The sequence below is a fragment of the Sipha flava genome, unplaced genomic scaffold, assembly GCF_003268045.1.
Source record: "Sipha flava isolate LNK unplaced genomic scaffold, YSA_version1 179_pilon_pilon, whole genome shotgun sequence".
In the NCBI taxonomy this organism is placed as follows: domain Eukaryota; kingdom Metazoa; phylum Arthropoda; class Insecta; order Hemiptera; family Aphididae; genus Sipha; species Sipha flava.
The window spans coordinates 111,423-131,675 of record NW_020272149.1 but is presented as its reverse complement, the minus strand read 5'-3'; the positions used below and the strand labels follow the sequence as shown (position 1 = coordinate 131,675).

The 20,253-nt window shown below is 31.4% G+C and overlaps 1 protein-coding gene across 2 annotated transcripts in view; it reads left to right on the top strand.

Annotated features, from left to right (window-relative positions):
• The window catches only part of LOC112680731 (TWiK family of potassium channels protein 18-like), a 36,402-nt gene extending 28,049 nt beyond the window's left edge, over positions 1-8,353 (top strand). For both annotated transcript variants that reach the window (XM_025550917.1, XM_025550918.1), the window contains 4 exons: positions 1,116-1,318; positions 3,958-4,266; positions 5,374-5,454; positions 7,532-8,353. In XM_025550917.1, coding sequence (XP_025406702.1) covers positions 1,116-1,318; positions 3,958-4,266; positions 5,374-5,454; positions 7,532-7,720 — 782 coding nt within the window. In that variant the 3' untranslated portion in view covers positions 7,721-8,353. The remainder of the gene's footprint in view (positions 1-1,115; positions 1,319-3,957; positions 4,267-5,373; positions 5,455-7,531) is intronic.
• The last annotated feature ends 11,900 nt before the right edge of the window (positions 8,354-20,253 follow it).

Below are 20,253 nucleotides of genomic sequence, written 5' to 3'. Positions count from 1 at the left end.
AAATAACTAATATATTTATGAATAAAGAATAATTTTTTATTTTGAATAATTGTGGTGTATTGAATAAATTTATTCGTTAAAATCATGAATGATATGAAATATAAAAGTATATTTAATTTATTTTTGTCAGTTATTAAATGTATTAATATGTATTACATTTATATATATATATATTATTTAAGTCTAAATAATAAGTCTATTATTATTATACATCGTTATTTAGGATTTAAATTTATTATTTATATAATTATAGGGAATAACGACTAACGAATAATAATACAAATTAAAATAATGAATAAAAATAAAAATCAACAATTAAATTAAGAATAAATCAATGAAGAATAATTTTTTATTCAAATAATCAATCGAATAATATTTTATTTGACTAATGCCCAACTCTGGGAAACGAACCTCTGTCTCTATCTCTATTTTTCTGATTACTTTTTGCTCTCTTTCTCTGGCTTTCTCATAAAATCGGTACTATTGCATATTATAAATTATAAATTTTAAATAATATATAATTATAATGTATTAGGAAATTAATTTTCATAAAAAATTTATAATTTCAATATTAACTTACAGTTATAACACCAGCTTACATCGATTAAATTATTAATATTTATTGATTATTTACTTCTTTAATATTAATATACGTACTTATAATGTTTTAGAATTATTAAAAATTCACGCCAAGAGTAATATAACACAAGGTAAGTAGTTAGCTTATTTTATGTTAATATACTCTTGCTTTGAATTTTTAATAATTCTACATAATAATGTAGAACTTAATAGTTTCTATTTCATACAGATCTGTACTGAAAAGCTGTAATTCTTATTTGGAATTGAACGTATTAGGTTTTATAAATATCAAATTGTAGACCATCCCCGTATAGGTTTTCTTAAACTAATGGCGATTATCTGGCTATTATCTCGTATATTACTACGTTTACCCCGACATTAAAACGATTATTAATTATTCCGGTCATTTTTTTTTTTATTATTCTTGGGTCGAAAATGTTTCTAATTATAGTTATAGAAATACGTGTGCAGCCGATCAGATGCGGGACAATGATAATATATTATAAGATAACTCACAATATTTTTTTCGGTTTCAGGTTACGGTCATATAGCTCCGTCGACCAATACTGGCCGGTTCATTACAATCGTATATGCTATATTTGGTATACCAATATTTCTTATTTTGTTGGCCGATTTCGGAAAGATGTTCACCAGAGGTATTAAATTTCTCTGGGCGTTCGTCCGGCGATTGTACTACACCGGCAGTTGTCGGAAAGTCCGTAGAACTGCACCAGTTCAAGTAAGTGCGATTACTCTTAATCATGTCCATAACCTTCAAAGAAAAAAAATCTACGAACCGTATAACGGGAAATAACTACTACTACACGAATGACAAATGGGTTTGAATTCTGCAATTCACATACTTGGAATAGTGAAATTATCGGGGCACGCTTGGCTAAATGAACTGATCTCATTTCAAATAGTGCAAAGTGACTTTTTCAACGTTAACTAGGCTATACTTGTACGTATCATGACTGATTTAAATATAGATTGTTTATAATCCACGGTATCATTATATAAGAAAATATTACTGAATCACGTTTGTATTATACTCGTATATGTTACGCCGAATTTATGAAATTGCCGATTTTGTGAAAGCAACAACGTTGTCGCCGAATACGTATAATCGGCAATTTGGTTACCAAATTCACGAAATCGGAAACTTTTGATTGCTGATTTCGTGAATTAGGCAGCTTTTTTCTGCCGATTGCACGAATTCGTTAACACATTATTATGATATAATTACAAATAGTGGTTTATGGAAGTACCTAATTGAAAGTTTCCTCCTTCCTTTAAAATTTGATGACAATGTTCTGGTGTCAATCCTATTTGTGGATCGAGAGCGAGGTGATGCAGCCAACCTTCTTGCAATTATAGAAAAAAGATTGCAAATTTCGTATTAGGACCAAAGAAGGGATTTTAAGCACATGGCTGGAGCGGAACAGTTTGGCAGTTACAAAGTACTGTTCCCTGCGATTGCAGACATTCAACAAAATTAATATTCATTACGGGAACTTGTTAGATTGGGGTCAGTTGAGACCGGACAAGGCTATTGATTATAGGCTATATATTGACGTATTTGTCGTACGAATCGCACATCTAAAAAGTGCATATGTAAAAAAAATAATTTGATGTATAATTCGACGTGTAACCCAGGCCATACTTGCCAAAATATTTAAATATAATACAATTTTTTTTTTATTTACTTTTTTTACACATTAAAATGTATTTATTATTTTATTATATTTTCGGCGTTTTACTCAATTATTTAAATTAAATTATACATTATAATTTTTTTAAGAAGGGCCTTGTCGATTTCACGCAATTTGCAGTATTATGTACTTTAAGTTGCCGATTTCAAGTATTCCACGACAACGTTGCTGATTTCATGAAATCGGCAATTTCATAAATTCGGCGTAACATATATATATATAATTTTTTTAAATATGCTTTATCATGGTTAAAATTACTGGTACAATTATAGGTATTATTAATTTTTGATAAAAAATAATGACGATTTTTCATTTTTCAAACGGTTATTTACAGCTTAACTTCGATATACTATTATTTTACAAATTATTAACATTTGTTATTTCAAATAAACGGTTTATGATTTTATATACCCGTAATTGTTCAAAGTTTTTACTGAAGGAATTTAAAAATTCATACGTCTCACAACTACTTGAAAATTATTCAATAATTCTTATTATAATACAATATTGTATACTTTAACATTTAAATACATAGCTGTGTTTTGATATATATATATATATATAATGCATGGGGGTCAAAAAATTAATGGATTCATTTCTAATGTAACACTGTGTAATATGTACATTATAAAACAGGTTAAAAGTATAATGTATATTTAATGGTGAGTGTTTTTCATCCCGTTTTGTTTTTCCAAATCCATTGGTGTGTACGTAATAACTGAATAAATAATTCATAGAAAAATATCATGTGGGCGGGTGAACATGAAACACGTAAACTGTTTACTCGTTTTGAAATGTTGATGCTTATAATAATAATTGAAAACCACCAATTAAAATGTTAAGTAAAACAACAAGTGGATGCATAAATTAATAATAATCAGAACAAAAACAATTCTATAGCTAGAAAGTTATAAATAAGATACTTTTTTATTTTTTAGTCGTTATACCATCAAGAACAATATTTGTATTGAAGGGGTTGAATATTGATAAAAACAAACCATTATTACTCGCTTGATTTAAAAAAAAAGTTTTTTTTATATTATTATATGTAGTAACTACATTAAAACAAAAAGTTGAAAGTATCATTTAGTTTGATAGGTAATTGCATTTCAGAAACAATAGTAATTAAATTAAGGTTTTAATGGAAGCCTGATTTGAAGAAATAAAGTCGATGCAAACGTTAATGTTTCATAATGTATTTTGATTTACCGAAGAGAGAGAGAATCTCTAACTGAATACAAATAGAATATCGAATTTATTCGCGTACTTATAAAATAAGCGAGGTATAAAACTACGCCGTTCAGCAACTTCAATATTTTCAAGTCGCTTATTAATACCGCTTTAACAGAGTCAAATCTAATAACATTGTTGTTCTTGAACTTTGGCATTTTCTTTCTTGATGTATCCTCTTTTTCCGATAGAGTATTTGATATAATTATGTATTCGATGTTACATTTAGGACTCGGTTTACCGCTTTTATTTTTAAACGCGAAACTCTGTTAACGGTCTTCGAAAAATGATAAAATCATTTGGTACTCGATTTACCTACGACCGAACGGGAAAACGTTAAAGGATATGCGTGGATAGGTGGGGCCCGAGTCTATCGCACAGATTCGCACACACGTTTCTGCGAATAGTAACAACCGGAACCGTTGCATTATTCCAGGAGGTTATGAAAGGCATGCAAATGATGTACGACATCACCAAGTTCCGACGACCCAGCAACATGTTCGGAGGCGTGCCGGACGGCCAGTCCGGATTTCCACCGACTTCGCCCAGCACGCCAGCCCTCAGCGTGTACACGATCGACGACGAGTTCGATCTGCCCGTCTCGGTGGCGTTCGTCGTACTGGTGGTATACATCGTCATCGGCGCCATCGTGTTCTGCTTCGAGGAGGGATGGGGGTTCTCGGAATCATTCTATTTCGTCTTCATATCCATGTCGACCATCGGATTCGGTGACTTCGTGCCCAAGGTAAGTAAAACAGGGCGGCCCTGGTCGGATTTTTCCGCTGTTCCCAAACAATAAGCAGACTTATTCACAGAGAAAATCCTGCACGACGCGTATAAAATAATTATAATTTTTTTAAATACTACTAGCCAGTATAATTATTACTCGATAAAAGCGTGTGGAAACCGTTGTTGATTTTTTTGTTTCAAAGGTTCCAATGTTTTTTCATGCATGATAAAAACCAATTTAACTTTCAGTATCCATTCACTTCGGACGTTAGAACATTGGCGCAATAATTTTCAATCCTTGATTTTCAGTCCATTTACATTGTAATAAATGATATACACTTAGTTTTTTATTACAATATGAATAGTTTTAACAACAAATAGTATTTTATAATAACATGTACAGATAAGCTAAGCTATTGTCCGGTATGACAACGGATAAAATTCATTCAACAAGATTAAATGTATAGGGACATTTATATCTTATCCCTACATTTGCCCTTTTTAAATGTATTTTTCTTCGACTATAATATTATAAAATACCCTATAGTCTATCTAAAATATACTATAAAATCAATGATACTAGTCAAATGATCGTTTTTGATTTTTATGGGCTTCGTGCGTTCCTGTTTAATTTTTTCCCAGACAATAGTTTTTAAAGAATCAATACCAATTATCTGCATCATTCAAATTTTAACTAGAATTAATATTGTTATTTTCAGTACCTAGTTATATAATATCATAATTTATAGTTTATTTTATTGTAGATATTTTCGAGTTGATCTCCAATATGGGCATTTTCTAATTGAACAGTATGAACAGTTGTCCGAATTATGATTAAATTTTTGTTCACATATTTGGAAAAACTGCAGTTGGCATTTCGAATTGAAATACTCTAAAATACATTATATTACTTGAGAAAGTGTTGAAAAAACATTTAACTTATACTTATTGATTGGTCTTTCGTGCACCTATCGTAATCGCAATCATTAACGACTACATTGTCTGTATTAAAATAAAAATTTGTATTTAGTAGCATGCAACTAACCTGCGTAAATATTTCAACCAAAAATTTTGAAAAACTACTTATTTTGAACATATATTGAACATTTATTGTGCTTTACAGAACCAACTTGTGATGATCGTGTCTATCGTGTACTTGGTATTCGGACTCGCATTGACATCTATGTGCATAAATGTTGTACAGGTAAGAAATAATGAAGATTTGGTCATTTATGATATTAAAATTTACTCGATCACGGTAGAAAAACTATGAAACGAAAACAATGTAGCCGATACGAACTATATTACTGTCACGCTTCTTCATTGCTCGTGGACCACAAACATGTGGTCAATAATAATAAATTGTATTTTTTAATCCCCACAAACGTAATTTTATTCTACTTATGTCCAACTAGAATTCCGTATCGTGTTATGTGATTTTATTCGTAGTGGCTATTGTATTCCTACGGAGTGGTGAATAATTTATAAATAATATCATAATATCGCGCGTTCGTTTCGGCATAAACGAACGGTTTTACATATTTTTTTGTAAATTCGTTTTTTTCCTGTATAATTTAATTTTTATATTTTATCCACTATTTGGGCCCCGTAACAGATTAAAATGTACGCGCGCGCCACAGCTACGCGTATTATAACCAAATCTGTGACTGATGTGCCACGCCCGGCCGGGATGTTTTTTTGACGGCAGGGAGTTATTTTTATCAACCGACGTAATTCCGACTCTCTTCGCACGGGCAGTTTATGAATATTATGCAAGCGAATCCATCCGGATGTCCTGGGCTCTGCGGATTATTAATCGCGCGCGACGTATGCGGCACGAATATGGCTTCTAATATATATATATATATATATATATATATACATAGTGCAGCGCGGCACTAGAGGATTTGATTTCGGTTCTTATGGATGCGTTGTACGTTGCATTATTAATTAAACGGTGTAAGTACACCTACCCTTGGAACAACGATATTATTTCCCGACCCGCGGAATGCGAAACGTACACGCGTAATGTATGTATACGGAAAAAGGATAAACCCCTTCTCTACGGACGTCGTGATTTGTTGCGCACGCACTCGTTTACGTGGACATGAATATATTACACGAGTGTGTGAGTGTATGTGTGTCGGCGTCGGTGTGTGCAGCTTGGACTTTGAACGGTTTCTAGTAAAATGTTAACAATGTCCGTTTCGCTCGAAAATTGGCCGGATATTGGTAGCCGATCGCAACTTTTGATAGTATAACTTCACTCAGTGTCAGTTTGGGTTGAAGATACCATGCTCCAAATACGGTTATTACCTTTATTTTTGCGACGATTTAAATTTTATCTTGTTTCGTTTTACTTCTACGTCTGATTTTTACCTGATGCAGTGTACCATTATTTATTACAATGATATCTTTAATTAACTAATCGGAATAAATTTTAATATACAGCGTTAATACAGTATATTTACACTATAATTATTATAAACGTATATATTATATAATAATTTACATTCGTCACGATTAGATTTATAGCTAGGATAACTACGTTTAAAGTTTTCTGAATCCTGGATCAGGGATGGTTTAAATGTTTGATAGTGGTTAGCTTCTTCTACCGTACATAAATCCTAGATACGCTTAACTCGTTAATTTATTACGTTGTATTGTCGACTTGACTTTCGCCAGTTGGTTTCCGTAATATTTGATATCCCAGTAAAATGTGTAATATTCCAACAGGTGTTCTTCTGTAAGCGATATTCTATGCAACTCCAAATAGAGTGTAAAATATAGTACATATATTTAGATTTTTTTTTTCTTTTCACGTGATCTGTTAAAACTTTTTTGCAAAAAATGCAATTGACGATTACGAATAAGTAACACGAAATGTGGACACAAGTAATTATTTCTATCTCGTGGAGAATTCGAACCGGTAATCTTACTATTAGTTCCGTATTCTTGGAAAAGCTTTTCGTCGACCGGAAATATTGATAATACCATTCGTATAAATATTAATAAAGCAGTCGATTTGGAGAGCCAAGTTCCTTGGCAATTTATAAAAATATTATCCGTGTCTCGATTGTTTTTTTTCTTTTTTTATTCAAAACAAGTTAGTCGTTTGCAATCCGTTGATTAAAACGATAAGCAATTTCGATGGCTTCTAGGAGAAATGTAAAAATATGATTATTAGTGTTCTAAAGGAATCGTACGTATGGAAATTAACGCTGTACCGCCGACGAGACGCCGTGTGCCATACCCGACCTGACCGCACGTTTGTGTTCCAGGAAAAGTTGCAGAATTCGTTCAGACAAGCGACGACCAAAATAAGTGCGACAATCGGACTCGGTTTGCCCCGGGTGGATGACGGTACCGAGCTGCCGACGCAGCCGCCGCCGCGAACTCTGGTCGACGACGACAACGACGTGCAATCCGTGGACGCGGTTACCGATAACGATGATGATTGCGAGAGTTGATTGCGTCGTGAGACGTGGAAACGAACCGGACGAACGCCTGGGTAGAACGCGATTGCGTACATTTGTCCTTTTCGGCAACACGATTGCGTATGTTTGTAGATGGATAACAAAAATGTGGAAAAGAAAAATAAATAAACATGATTGAAATTATATGCAACGTTGTCGAATTAACTAATTTTATTTTAATAAAATTATTGTCAATAAATCGAAAACGCTTAAATTTGGATTGTCTGGCATCTATAACCTACTACTTTTACCGAAACAATAAACATGGGTAATAAAAGTGATATAAAAAACACAAATTATTTATCAAATTTTTCAAGTTCACTCGTATAGGCATATAGTATACACCCAATACCGGTAAGAAAATTAGCATCAACGCTTAAAACTTCGTACGGAATCGTGTAACTTAAAAAGGTATCGCTAATAATAAACGTATGCAATCGTGTTTTACCCAACGCAACACACGTCGTCGTGTCCCGTACGGGTGCGCAGAGCGTGTGCACGTGACAAGCGCAACGGATGCGTATCAGCAACATAGGAGTCCGGCGCACTCACCAGCGAACATTACATATAAATATTTTTACTGTATTATTATTATTACTATTATAATTATTATTGTTATTGTTACTATCGTTATTATTTTTATTGTTATTGTTGTATCCATTGGCCCATCCGTCGTGTTATATTGTTTTCCTCTCACCACTTCAGCGTCGTGTCGTATGTGTATACACGCATGTGTACGCATGTAAAAGAAGCGGTATAGACGACGCGATTTTGTGTACCCCAATTTAGTTCGGGCCAAATCATTCCGAGTGTAACGGGAAAAATGTACATGTTACATCGTAACTCGTATCGCATAGATATGTTTTTTCTTTGCCTTATGGACCACGAGCAAAACTGTGCTGATCAACTTGTACGAATCATTGCTACAACAGTAGAACCGTAACTAGGATGAGGAGAGCGAGGTACTTGCCCTAGGTGCTTGAAGCTGGAGGGCGCAAAAATATTAAATAATTAACTTATTTTAAGAAATGTTTTTTCTTGTTTTACTAGAAACCAAATTATAATTTTTCAGATTTTTCCGAATCGTATTAAACATATTATAAACTGTAAGTGAGATAACTCTATAACCCAGGGGGCGCATAGCTTCAGTTCTGCCTCAGGATAAAAAATGGCTCGGTACGGCTCTGTGCGATAGGATCAATCGTAGCATCATCGAATCGTCTCCGATCTTTCGTAGTTGATCGACATGACACTTATTATTATGAACTACGTGTTCCATCGTATTACCGTTTTAAATCACAAAGTACAAATTCACGAATTCAAATGTATGAGGCAAAAACATTTTGTGTAGGTTCGATTGTTTTTTTAACAAAAGTGTCAAAGACAATTATATTCTGTAATATTTTTATTTGATTTTAAATATGATAATTTATGTAAACATTATTATTTTTTTCTACTTTATTTCAAACTAAACGCAAAAATCAATTTATGAATATTATTATACTTGATCACAAAAAAAAAAAAAGGATGCATATAACAGAACTATATATATATATATTATTTTATTAATGTTTTTTCAGGAAAAAACATCTGTGCTATAACTTCCTGACACAAATTCCGGATAAATATGGTATATAATTTACCATTTTCATATTTTTTAAGATATAATATTGTATTCTTAATTTTCATTTTTTTTTTCGTGCTTATAACAACTTCAAGCAGCGTTAATGTTCATTATACTCGGTTAACACACGTAATTATGCGTTTTATTTACTTATGCTGTTATAATGCACGTTTTACGACTACGAGTAGACATTATTATTATCCTATATTTTACTCTATAAAAAATTCAATGTTTTAACAAGCTGAAAGTACCATCGCCATTCGACAACGACAATATATCACTTAATCATATCTGCTACATATTCGATGAGGGTTTAGTAAAAATTTTTAATATTTTGTTTTTGTAAATATTTCCTTGTTTCCTGAAATCAAATAAAAATGTTGTTAAAATTTATTATTAGAAATGCTTGAGCAACGTGCCCATATTTTTTTCTAGGATAAAAACTACATAATAGGCAGTATCACGACATTGGGTTGAAAACTATCGAGCAAACAAACTACACGGTCGATGAGCCGAATACATTATGGTAAAATTTTGAACAAAATATTTATAAAAATTATCCCAAACGTGTTATATTGTAGTGGTGTGAAAAATTCGGATTTACCGAAGTTCGAAAATCCGGATTCATGAAATTCGAAATCCGTAATCCGGATTCGGAGAAAATTCCGAATTTCGGAATTCAAATTCGGATTTTACTCAAAATCCGGATTTCGGATTTTGAAACATTGAATTAATATATTTTATGGATTCCTTATATTAAAACCTTGATAAATACACATTTTTTTTTTTTAATGAATAAATATATTTATAGAAAAACTTTTAAAATAAAAATATAACAACAACAATTATCAATATTGCAATAACGTGTAGATATTACGACCTAAACTTAATTTCTACATGAAATTAGTAACAACATTTATATGTATCAGAATAATTTATCCAAAAAGACACAATAAATAATACCTAAATAAACTAACAGAAAAATACAAGTAATAATGTATATATATACTTAATTACAAATATAATAATTTAAGTTTGAAAAATTATGATGAACAACTTTCAAAAACTTGCTTTAGAATACAGAAATCCACAATGTGAAACCCACATATTCGGATTTTACAACTGAAAATCCGAAAACCGGATTTTTCGAATTTTCGGAGAATCCGGATTTATTTCATACCACTAATTGCTAGAGATATATGTTTAACAGGCCAATTTGTTTTAAGATAGTAATAATTGTTATCGTGGGTAAGTCTTAATTTTGTGCTATTAATATTTTGTATTATCTGTCATGATATTAACTTTTTTCAGTAGATTAGAAAGAAAAGTATAAGGATATAGAAACATTAATAATTATAAATAATAAAAAAATACATTTTTATGTCGGATAACCTTTTCTCATATTAGACACAGTGCGATTTAGAAAGACAATTGTATTAAAGTTCTTGAAAAATAATTGTTTTTAGTATTTTGAAACGATTTTCATTGTATTCTTTCATTTTATTTGTATTTTATTTAGTGTATATTTTTTATACATAATGTCTTGATGACCAAAGAAGTGGTAATTTTTGCACAAATCATTGTTGAATAATTCTATGGACAACGTTAATTTATTTTTAATTTTTAAAATAATTAACATAATTGAAACTGATCTCATTAAACTTTAATAGCTACATTGAATGACCTCTCAGTACCCTCCATTTTTAGGCATCTGTGGTATACCTAGTAGTTATGATATATCATAATTATTAAAAAAAAAGAAATTGTTGATATATTAATTATAATTAATATATCAAAAATTTCTTCTAGTTTTTTTTTATTTGATGGACATAAGCCGTGAACACCGTCATATATTTGTATTTGGACCGACACTACGAGAAAGACAATAATGATATAGCAAAATTAAAATTATCAAATATTTATCATTTATTAATTTACTGGGTCAGAACAGAACGTCGAAAACCAACACATTGACAAAAAGTCTGGATGTGTTCTGCAGTTAATCGTCTAGATCTAGTACTAAAATTATTAATACTACATACGAGTTAATACATACTCGTTCCCTCAAAAGTAATTTCTTTCAGTTAATAAAATGTTTACAGCGGTTTAAGTGCAGCTTTCAAAACATGATGTCTGCAGTATTTCACTGTTACCAAAATCAATAGAAGTATAACTTCCAATAGTAATGTTGGAGTAAGTTTTTTTCACGGGTAATTTAATATAATGACCATACATTTATAATATTCCATTCAGAATGTGACTCTTTTTCTCTCTATCTTCCTGAAACTAAGAATCTCACAATGCCATTTTACAAAATTTCGACTGCTGCTGTGTTTGTTGTTTCACGAATAGCCAAGCCCTGTATGCACTTTACATTTTTTTGCCTATTTAAGATAATGAAATAACCCTGGACCGTTTTTTCGGTACAATAGTTTGGATGAAAGCGTACCGAAAAATATATTTCGGGCAATGTTAGAAATATTTATAATTTATTACAATATATGGGACTAAGCTATGGCAAAAAAAAATCAACATTTGAGAGACATTTTCGGTGTTATTGATGAGTTTGAAGAAGGTGGACCTTTCAGTTCGAGTTTTCACTTTTTTTAAGAATATGGTCAATAGTTACCCTACTTTACACCGATAAAGAATGTCCTCTTAGCTTTTCGAGTGAATTGATCGTCACCAGATTTCTTGTGTTGGCTTGCGTAGTAATAATATGGTGTTTGAACCTTCCATTCATGATTTTTCATTGCTTAAAAACTGAACTCTTACCAGTCTTCATAATACTACACGTAATGCATTTTCTCGCTTTCAAAATAAAGTTGTTTAATAAAAAATAAATGTTTTTCGTTTGTCGGTCAAAAAAAAGACAGACATTATAATACCGTATTTGGCTATCGCCCAGTGACTATAATAATAATTCATAACTAAAAATCAATTATACGTAGGGATGGGCAGTATCTTAGATACATTTATATCTTGTGTATTTTAACATTTATGAACTGTTTCTTTCATGCAAAATACTTTTTGTGGCTGTACATTTTATATTTTTCATTTTGTTTACGTAAGGATACAAGGTACGAATGAAAATACATTTTTTTTCTAAGAAAAAATAAAAGTGAATTTTAAATTCACTGGATGTAATGTATATAATTGACTGAAACCCGTCTTAGGGTAAATTAGGCTAAACTATTTGTTTGCTACATTATAAGTTTGTCTTCTTCAGCACCATTTGAAAGAATGTTTTCTTCAGCTGGTTTCATATATTCAACAACATGTTCTAAATTATGTATTCAAAAATGTAATATTTCTTAAAAAATAATTCGGTCATTTTTAAAATTAGTGATAAGTAATAAAGTAATTTAAATTTATTTTATTTAAGCTTTTAATATTATTTTTTAATAGTTTGCCATATTTAATCCTAAAGAAATATAATAGACCGGATTTATTACAGCGCCCCATAATAAATGTTACAATTTTTATTGAAAATACACAATATTGAGATACAATACATTTTAAAAATCTTACTTGCTTTAATAATAATTTAAAAAAATAAATTTAATAGTATCTTGTATTTTATATCTAAACAAAATAAAGTATTTTTATTATATTGTAGTATTTAGGGTATTTTTAAAATGTTTAATTGTATCTTGTATCTTCGGGTAAAAATTTATGTTTCTAGTATCTAAAATCTAGATAATTTTTTTTAATTATTTTATTCATCACTGATTATAAGTAAGCTTAAAAATAACCGACTCGTAGAATAGGTTTTTCATGTTGATAGTTATTAAACTAATGAAAAATGACTTTGACATCCCCGAACACTTTTTCGTGAAAATTCAACACCGATATTACCAAACCAACCATTTTTAGACATTGGATGTGATTTGATAGAGGTTTCACTGACAAAATCCGTGATAAAAACTTAGCTTAAATGTGCATGAATACTTTTTTGACTGAAACCCCAAAAACCGAATATCGTTTACGTTACGACTTCAGCTGTACAGAATAATAATACACAACTAATCGCAGTGGCGTAGCCAAGGGGGAGCTAAGGGGGCTATAACCCCCCCATGGGCCGTGTTTATATGTATAATGTATCTTGACTATTTAATAGAATCAATGGATGCTCGTTTTAATCAAAGGCTTATTGATGTTATGCCACTTGAAGGGCTTATTCCGGCCAATTTAAATATGTATGACGATAAAAATATTATAAAACCTACTAAAATATATGTCCAAGATCTCCATGATGATACCTCATCTACAATCAGATCTGACCTGTTCATATAGAGGCAATAATGGAGTCAAAATACTATTCCAAAACCGAATTCTGCTCTTGATTCACTCTCTCATTGCACCAATCTTCGACCTAACATTAAAATACTTTTACAATTATTCGCCACGTTATCAGTTACCTCTTTCACTCCGGAAAGAACGTTTTCAGCACTTAATCGCTTAAAAAATTTTTTAAGAAGCACCATGTCGGAAAACAGACTGAATGGGTTAGCTATGGCTAATATAAATAAAAAAAAGCAATTCGATGAAAGTGAAATAATAACTGAATTTGCCAGAGATTCGCCTAAGAGGATGCAGCTGTCAGAGTGGAGCAAGTGACTGAACACTAAAACCAAAATTATTATTATTATTGTTATAAATTATATATTAATAAATATTTTTAAAACTATGTTAAAATGCTTGAATTACGTTTAGAAACTTGGTGGTAGATTGTAGGGGGGGGGTTAAGGGTGAATTCTCATATCCTCTCTTACCTTACTTATCCAAAAAAGTGGTTAGCCCCCCCCATTCAAAAATCCTGGCTACGCCACTGACTAATCGTGACATCCGTTGCCTGCATGCGTTTTGATACATTCTTGATAATATATTGTTAATGTCACGCAGTGATGTCGGCTGTAAAATCATACAGGACGTTCCATTTTCTAGTAAATTATATTTTTACGTTTGCACATGTGATATATCAGCTATAAATGGGCTGTCGATTGTGTAATAAAAAAAAAAAATCCATTACACTAGTACTCAACAGCTGTAAGAGAAACAATAAAATTATTTTCGTTATCACGAGCTAATAAAGTGCGTATTGAGATTTTACGACATTTCTGGTAAAATGAGAACAACGTACAATACGTTGCTAATACTATATTAACTGCAGCTGTACCGGTAGCATGCATATGCACGATCCACCGAACGAAGGTTAGGTGATTACTCGTAAGCCGTAATATATTTTTTTTTTTTTTACATTTTACGCCATTAAAACAGTATTCTTCACAGCACTTTGTTGTAAAATTAAGTTGACACCTGTCTTATTGATTTATTGGTATAATATAAAAGAATTTACACTATACTTATGTTACATATACTACTTGTATGTTCAAGTCCCATTTTTTTACTATACGGATTAAAAATACAGTTAAAATGTATAACATTTATAGTACTGACCTGTAAATTATCATTTGATTATTTTTTATCGAGGAAAATTTTTTTTTCAAATCTAATCCACAATACTTGTAAACAATTATTGGAATTAATATTTTACTCGAGTATTTTTTTTTTTTTTATTATTATTATCCCGTGTGGTCCTGGGTTAGAATAGGATCATGGACTGTTCCCCCAGTTATAAAAGGCGATTAATAGGAACTCCGGAAATATCCCGGGATAAGGAGATCCCTCTACAAAGCCAATGGCTTTCGAGGCAGATGAGCTGCGTAGAGTAGGGCACTCTTTTGCCCTTAAGTTGGTAAACCGGCTCTGAAGACGGAGGAACCACGGAAGTGGTCAATGGCATAAGGATGTAGAAGGCAGAGGACAACCATTACATTAAAGATCCTACAAGATAGTCCTTGTAAAATCAATTATGGCAATGCTCAAAGCTAAATTAAATTCCGGAGTAAGTCCTCCATTCGGATCTTCGGGGAGGACAGTTATGAGTGTGGACAAGAATGATGAGTCAGCCAGTTTCAATCAGCCTTTAAAAATATGTACTTGGAATGTTAAAACAATGGCATAAGCAGGTAAAATAGATAATGCTATCAAAGAAATTAATAGGATGAAGATAGAAATTATGGGTATATGTGAGATGAGATGGCCTGGATCAGGAAATATAGAAAAAGAAGAATATAAAATATTCTATTCAGGCTCAACAGAAGGAAGATTTGAACGAGGAGTTGGAGTTATAACATCGAAGAATGTGGGACGAAGTGTAACAAACTTTATACCAATAACAGATGGGGTATTACTTCTGCAGGTACAATTAAACCCAATCAATATGAATATTATACAAATATATGATCCAACAGCAAACAAAAGTGAAGAAGAAGTAGAGTTTATAAAAAATATCAAAGAGGTTTTTTGTCGTTGTTGGGAACAGATTGGACTGCAAAAATAAAGTCTTTGCGCGTCCACGCAAACCAACGAGTGCGTGCCCGTGAATGTAATAGCGATTCTGTCAAGACAGCGCGCCGCTCTGTCGCCAACCGGTTTTTCACAGGAAATTATCGACGACTACCAGCGTCATCGCCCGTCTTCGATTGCAGTGCGTTTTCTGTTGGTTATCGGTGCGTTTTTGCAGGTGTCCGTCGCGACACACACATAGCCCAGATATATTTCGGCCGGCATTTTTTTGCGTCTGTCAACGGCCCTCTGCACCACTCGTGTGTGAGTCCTCGTGGTTTTTTGTCTCGCTATGCGTGAATGTGAACCAGCCCTTTTGCGCCTCCGTCACGCTAACCGGTATTGGTGTGTTTTCCGCCACTTGATTCCCGGGCTCATACGCGCAAGGGTGTCGATCACGTGTTCACCCGCGGCGCAACCCATTTGCGCCCGAACCCATTTATCGTAGCCCATTTGCGCCCCAAATCATAGCCCATATGCGCCCGATTCAGATCAGGTGAAAATCGTGCAACGTTGCCATTTATTGAGTATATTGGCGTGTAACTATAAAATCTAAAATAATATTTGATCGTTTCCCAATCTAATCGAAACCAATATCAAAATCGATAAAGATAATAATATTTTATGGAATGAGTACAGAAGAAAACACTTAAATAAAATAGAATACTTAAAAAAAATTTCTTATAAATTTCGGGGAATCAATTTATAATAACTGTATGATTATTTTAATATTATTATAATTTAATTATATTTTGTGTTATTAACATCCTTATTATTGACTAATGTACCTATATTATAAATTTTGATTATTTTTGACGTAGGATTTAATATTTTTAAACAATCTTAAACGACAACTGACAACAGTGGCAATTAATATGTATTATTTATTTTGTTTCTATATAAATTTAATTTAATGGATTATTAATAATACCTATTTAAAATTTAGATGTATATGTGATATTATTGTAATTGTATTTATTAATTATTTTGATTTTACGTAAAAATGTTTCTATTTGAAATTAATAATTTAATGCAATATAAATAATATATATGTATATATAATATGTATACTGTTTAGTATTTAACATTATTTTTAAAATTATTACTTTTTTTTAATTTTGATTTTACATAGAATTGTATATTTTTAAACAACAACGGCAACGTTGCATGCAAAATGGGCGCATTTGGGCTATAAATCAGGGTGTTAAGTTTTTTATTTTGGGCGCAAATGTCCATAACCCTCGGGGCGCAAATGGGCTGCTCTTGGGCGCAAACGGGCTACAGCCTTCACCCGTATCTTTCGACTATCACCGTCCGGTGTATATTCTTGTTTGTTGCGTTTCGGCCACGGTTGTTTTGTCACCACCACCATACTGTAACTTGCCGTCCGGTCAGTTCCAGACTTCAACGGTCACCATCAACGGCGTCATCTCGATTCCAGGAGGGTCAGGTCACGTTCGTCTTTTCTTTTTTATTATTATTATATAGTTGTTTTTGATCGGACTAATTTTTTATTATACGTTAATATACGTCAAATAATACAATTTTATTTAGTTTGAATTGTTAATGGTCACACAAGGTTACGTGTACATATATATATTTATCATTCTCATTCCTTATACAGTCCACTGTTTTATGATCTTTCCTATATATATATTTTTTTCTCTCTTCGGCAAAAGTTAACAGTAATACGACCGGCGAAATACGCCGAGTAAAATTATTTATTCGATTTTATGGTCCTAGTTGACAGTCGTCTTCATAAAAGTAATCCTAATATTATAATGGGTAATTTCAATGCCAAACCAGGAAGAGGAATGAAGACAGCTTTCGTCGGTTCTCACAGACTTGGAGAAAGAAATGAAAGGGGTGATCGATTAGAAATATTTGCGGAAGAAAATGAACTTGTAGTGCTTAACACATTTTTTCGGTTTCCACCAAGAAGATTTTACACATGAAAATCGCCAACAGATAAACCAGAGCAAATTATTCGCAACCAAATAGATTTTATAATGGCGAATAGAAGATTCAGAAATAGCATCACTTTAGTAAAAACTTACCGAAATGCAAACAGTATGTCTGACCACACACCCTTGGTGGGTATCATAAAATTAAGGCTCAAAAAGATAAAAAGGAAGACGAAGACATTTTTCAACATGATAGCTTTAAAAGATCCTTCAGCAAAACGAAAGGTGGAAGTAAAAATTAATGAACAAATCAATCAATTAAAACAGGGTAACAGTTGTCAAAAAAACGTTACTTAGTTTGGAGAAATGATTTACATTATAAAGAAATAATTTTTGAAATCAAGTAGAGAAACAAAGAAACCTTAGATGACAGATGAAATTTTGGACTTAATGGAAGAAAGAAGAAAACATAAACAAAATAATTCGAAATATAATAGACTTAAAATACTCATAAGAAGAAAAATTAGAGAAGCCAAGGAAAAAAAAGCTACGGAGAGATGTGCGGAGATAGAAATATTTCAAAACAGGTATGATAGTTTTAATGTTCACAGAAAAATAAAAGAAGTTACAGGAACATTCAAAAGACGACATCAGAAAAAAACTATTTTATTATAATATTGCAATTATCAAAAAATATAAACCAATTTAAATTATTTTCCTATTCTTATTTAATATAAATATTATTTATACTTGACTATCGTATTACATTACAATTATTTTTATTTTTTATTTTTTGGTTTTTATTAATGCATTATCATAAAATTATAAGAAACATATATTTTTATATTAAACTTATTTACATAATCAAGTTATCAATTTGTTGTAAACAGGCACGTAACCACACTAGTGTTCTTGATACCCGGGTACCAGGGTTTTACGGGTATTACCCGATTTTCAAAATTTCGGGTACCCGTTATGGTTTGTATACTCATTACTAGAGCTGGGATTTGTATGTAAATACATATTTTTTCTAAAACATGATAAATTTCGTTATCTTTTTTTTTCGTTGCACAGATAAATAACTGCTATAAATAGATATTATTTTTCACAACTTTACAACAATTTACTGTTTACTTTTACATTATAGTAAATTAGTAGCTATATGAATATGAAAACAGCATAGTTAACAAAACTTTACAAACACTTATCAATATAATTATACTATTATTATAATTTTTTATATAGTTGTATATTTTAAGTTCAAAGCGTAACAAAGAAACTATGAATATATTACACATCATCAATAATATCATTATTATCTGCGTAGCTATATACATAAAAGGCAACGAATACGGCCACTATATCCATTATCTGTAAGATTTAAATATAGGCTTTATAATAGCTTTTAACATGTTATTTGACATTATACTTGAACAAATTAATTATTGAAATATAATATCACTAATAACACTTACATAAAATACTAAAGATTTATTTTTAAAACATAATTTTGTTAATTTAAAAGAGGAAATAATTAAATATTTTTTATTCAAATAATTGTATAATGTATAATTAAATAATGATTACCTCTTAGCAATTAAGACTTAGCTAAACCGTTTACGTATATCAAAACCCATCGGGTACCCGAACATTTTGGGTAATGGTTACCCACTACCCGAAAACGTTGACTACCCACAAAATCGGGTATTACTCGGATAAATTGGTATCCGGGTTTCTGAGTACCCGGGTACATGCGCACCCGCAAGGGGTAGCAAAAGGAGCCATTGCCCCTACTGGGAATTTTTGTTTCAAAACTATTGTTAACTTAATACCATGCATATTAATTATAACATAATTTTATTGAGATCCATTTATGAATTTTAGTAATAATTTGTTGCGACATATTTCGTTCAATATAAAATATTCATGGAGACTCACAGACTACGAATGATTATGTTCGTCAAAGTATACTTTACGTGTACCTTACCTACTGCCGATATCATCATTGGAAATACTAATTTCAGATAATATGAAGATAAAATTATCAATAAATGAATCAATGTGGATATATACCCACCTTGAAATTAATCGAACCATGACAATGATTTTATCAATTTCGACATACATCATCGCAATAGATGTCAACGTATTTAATGTGAGAAGGCACGTGGCAATGTGAGAACTAAGCAGGAAAACAAAAAAAACTGGAAGAGTTTACATATACCCATTACAGGTAAGAAAAAAAACTGGTGAAGTTTACACTTAGACCTTTTATTATATTTTTATCTTAACCGATATTCTAGCGGAGCTTACAATCGCCTATATGGAATATACATTCAGGATTTAGCTGGTTTGGGACAACTAAATACCATAATATTTAAGAATCAAAATCGAGGGGGCCAGGTCCCCAAGGCCTCCCCTTGACGACGTGCCTGGTTGTAAAGTATTTTTTTGCAGGCCTATTTTCATATTAAATTAATGTTTTGAAAGTTTCTGATCATTATGTTTTATAAAAATTAGTTGTAAAAAGTAATAAACCTCACAAAAAAATAAAATAAAGAAGTTAGTATAATAAATTAAAAATTCAA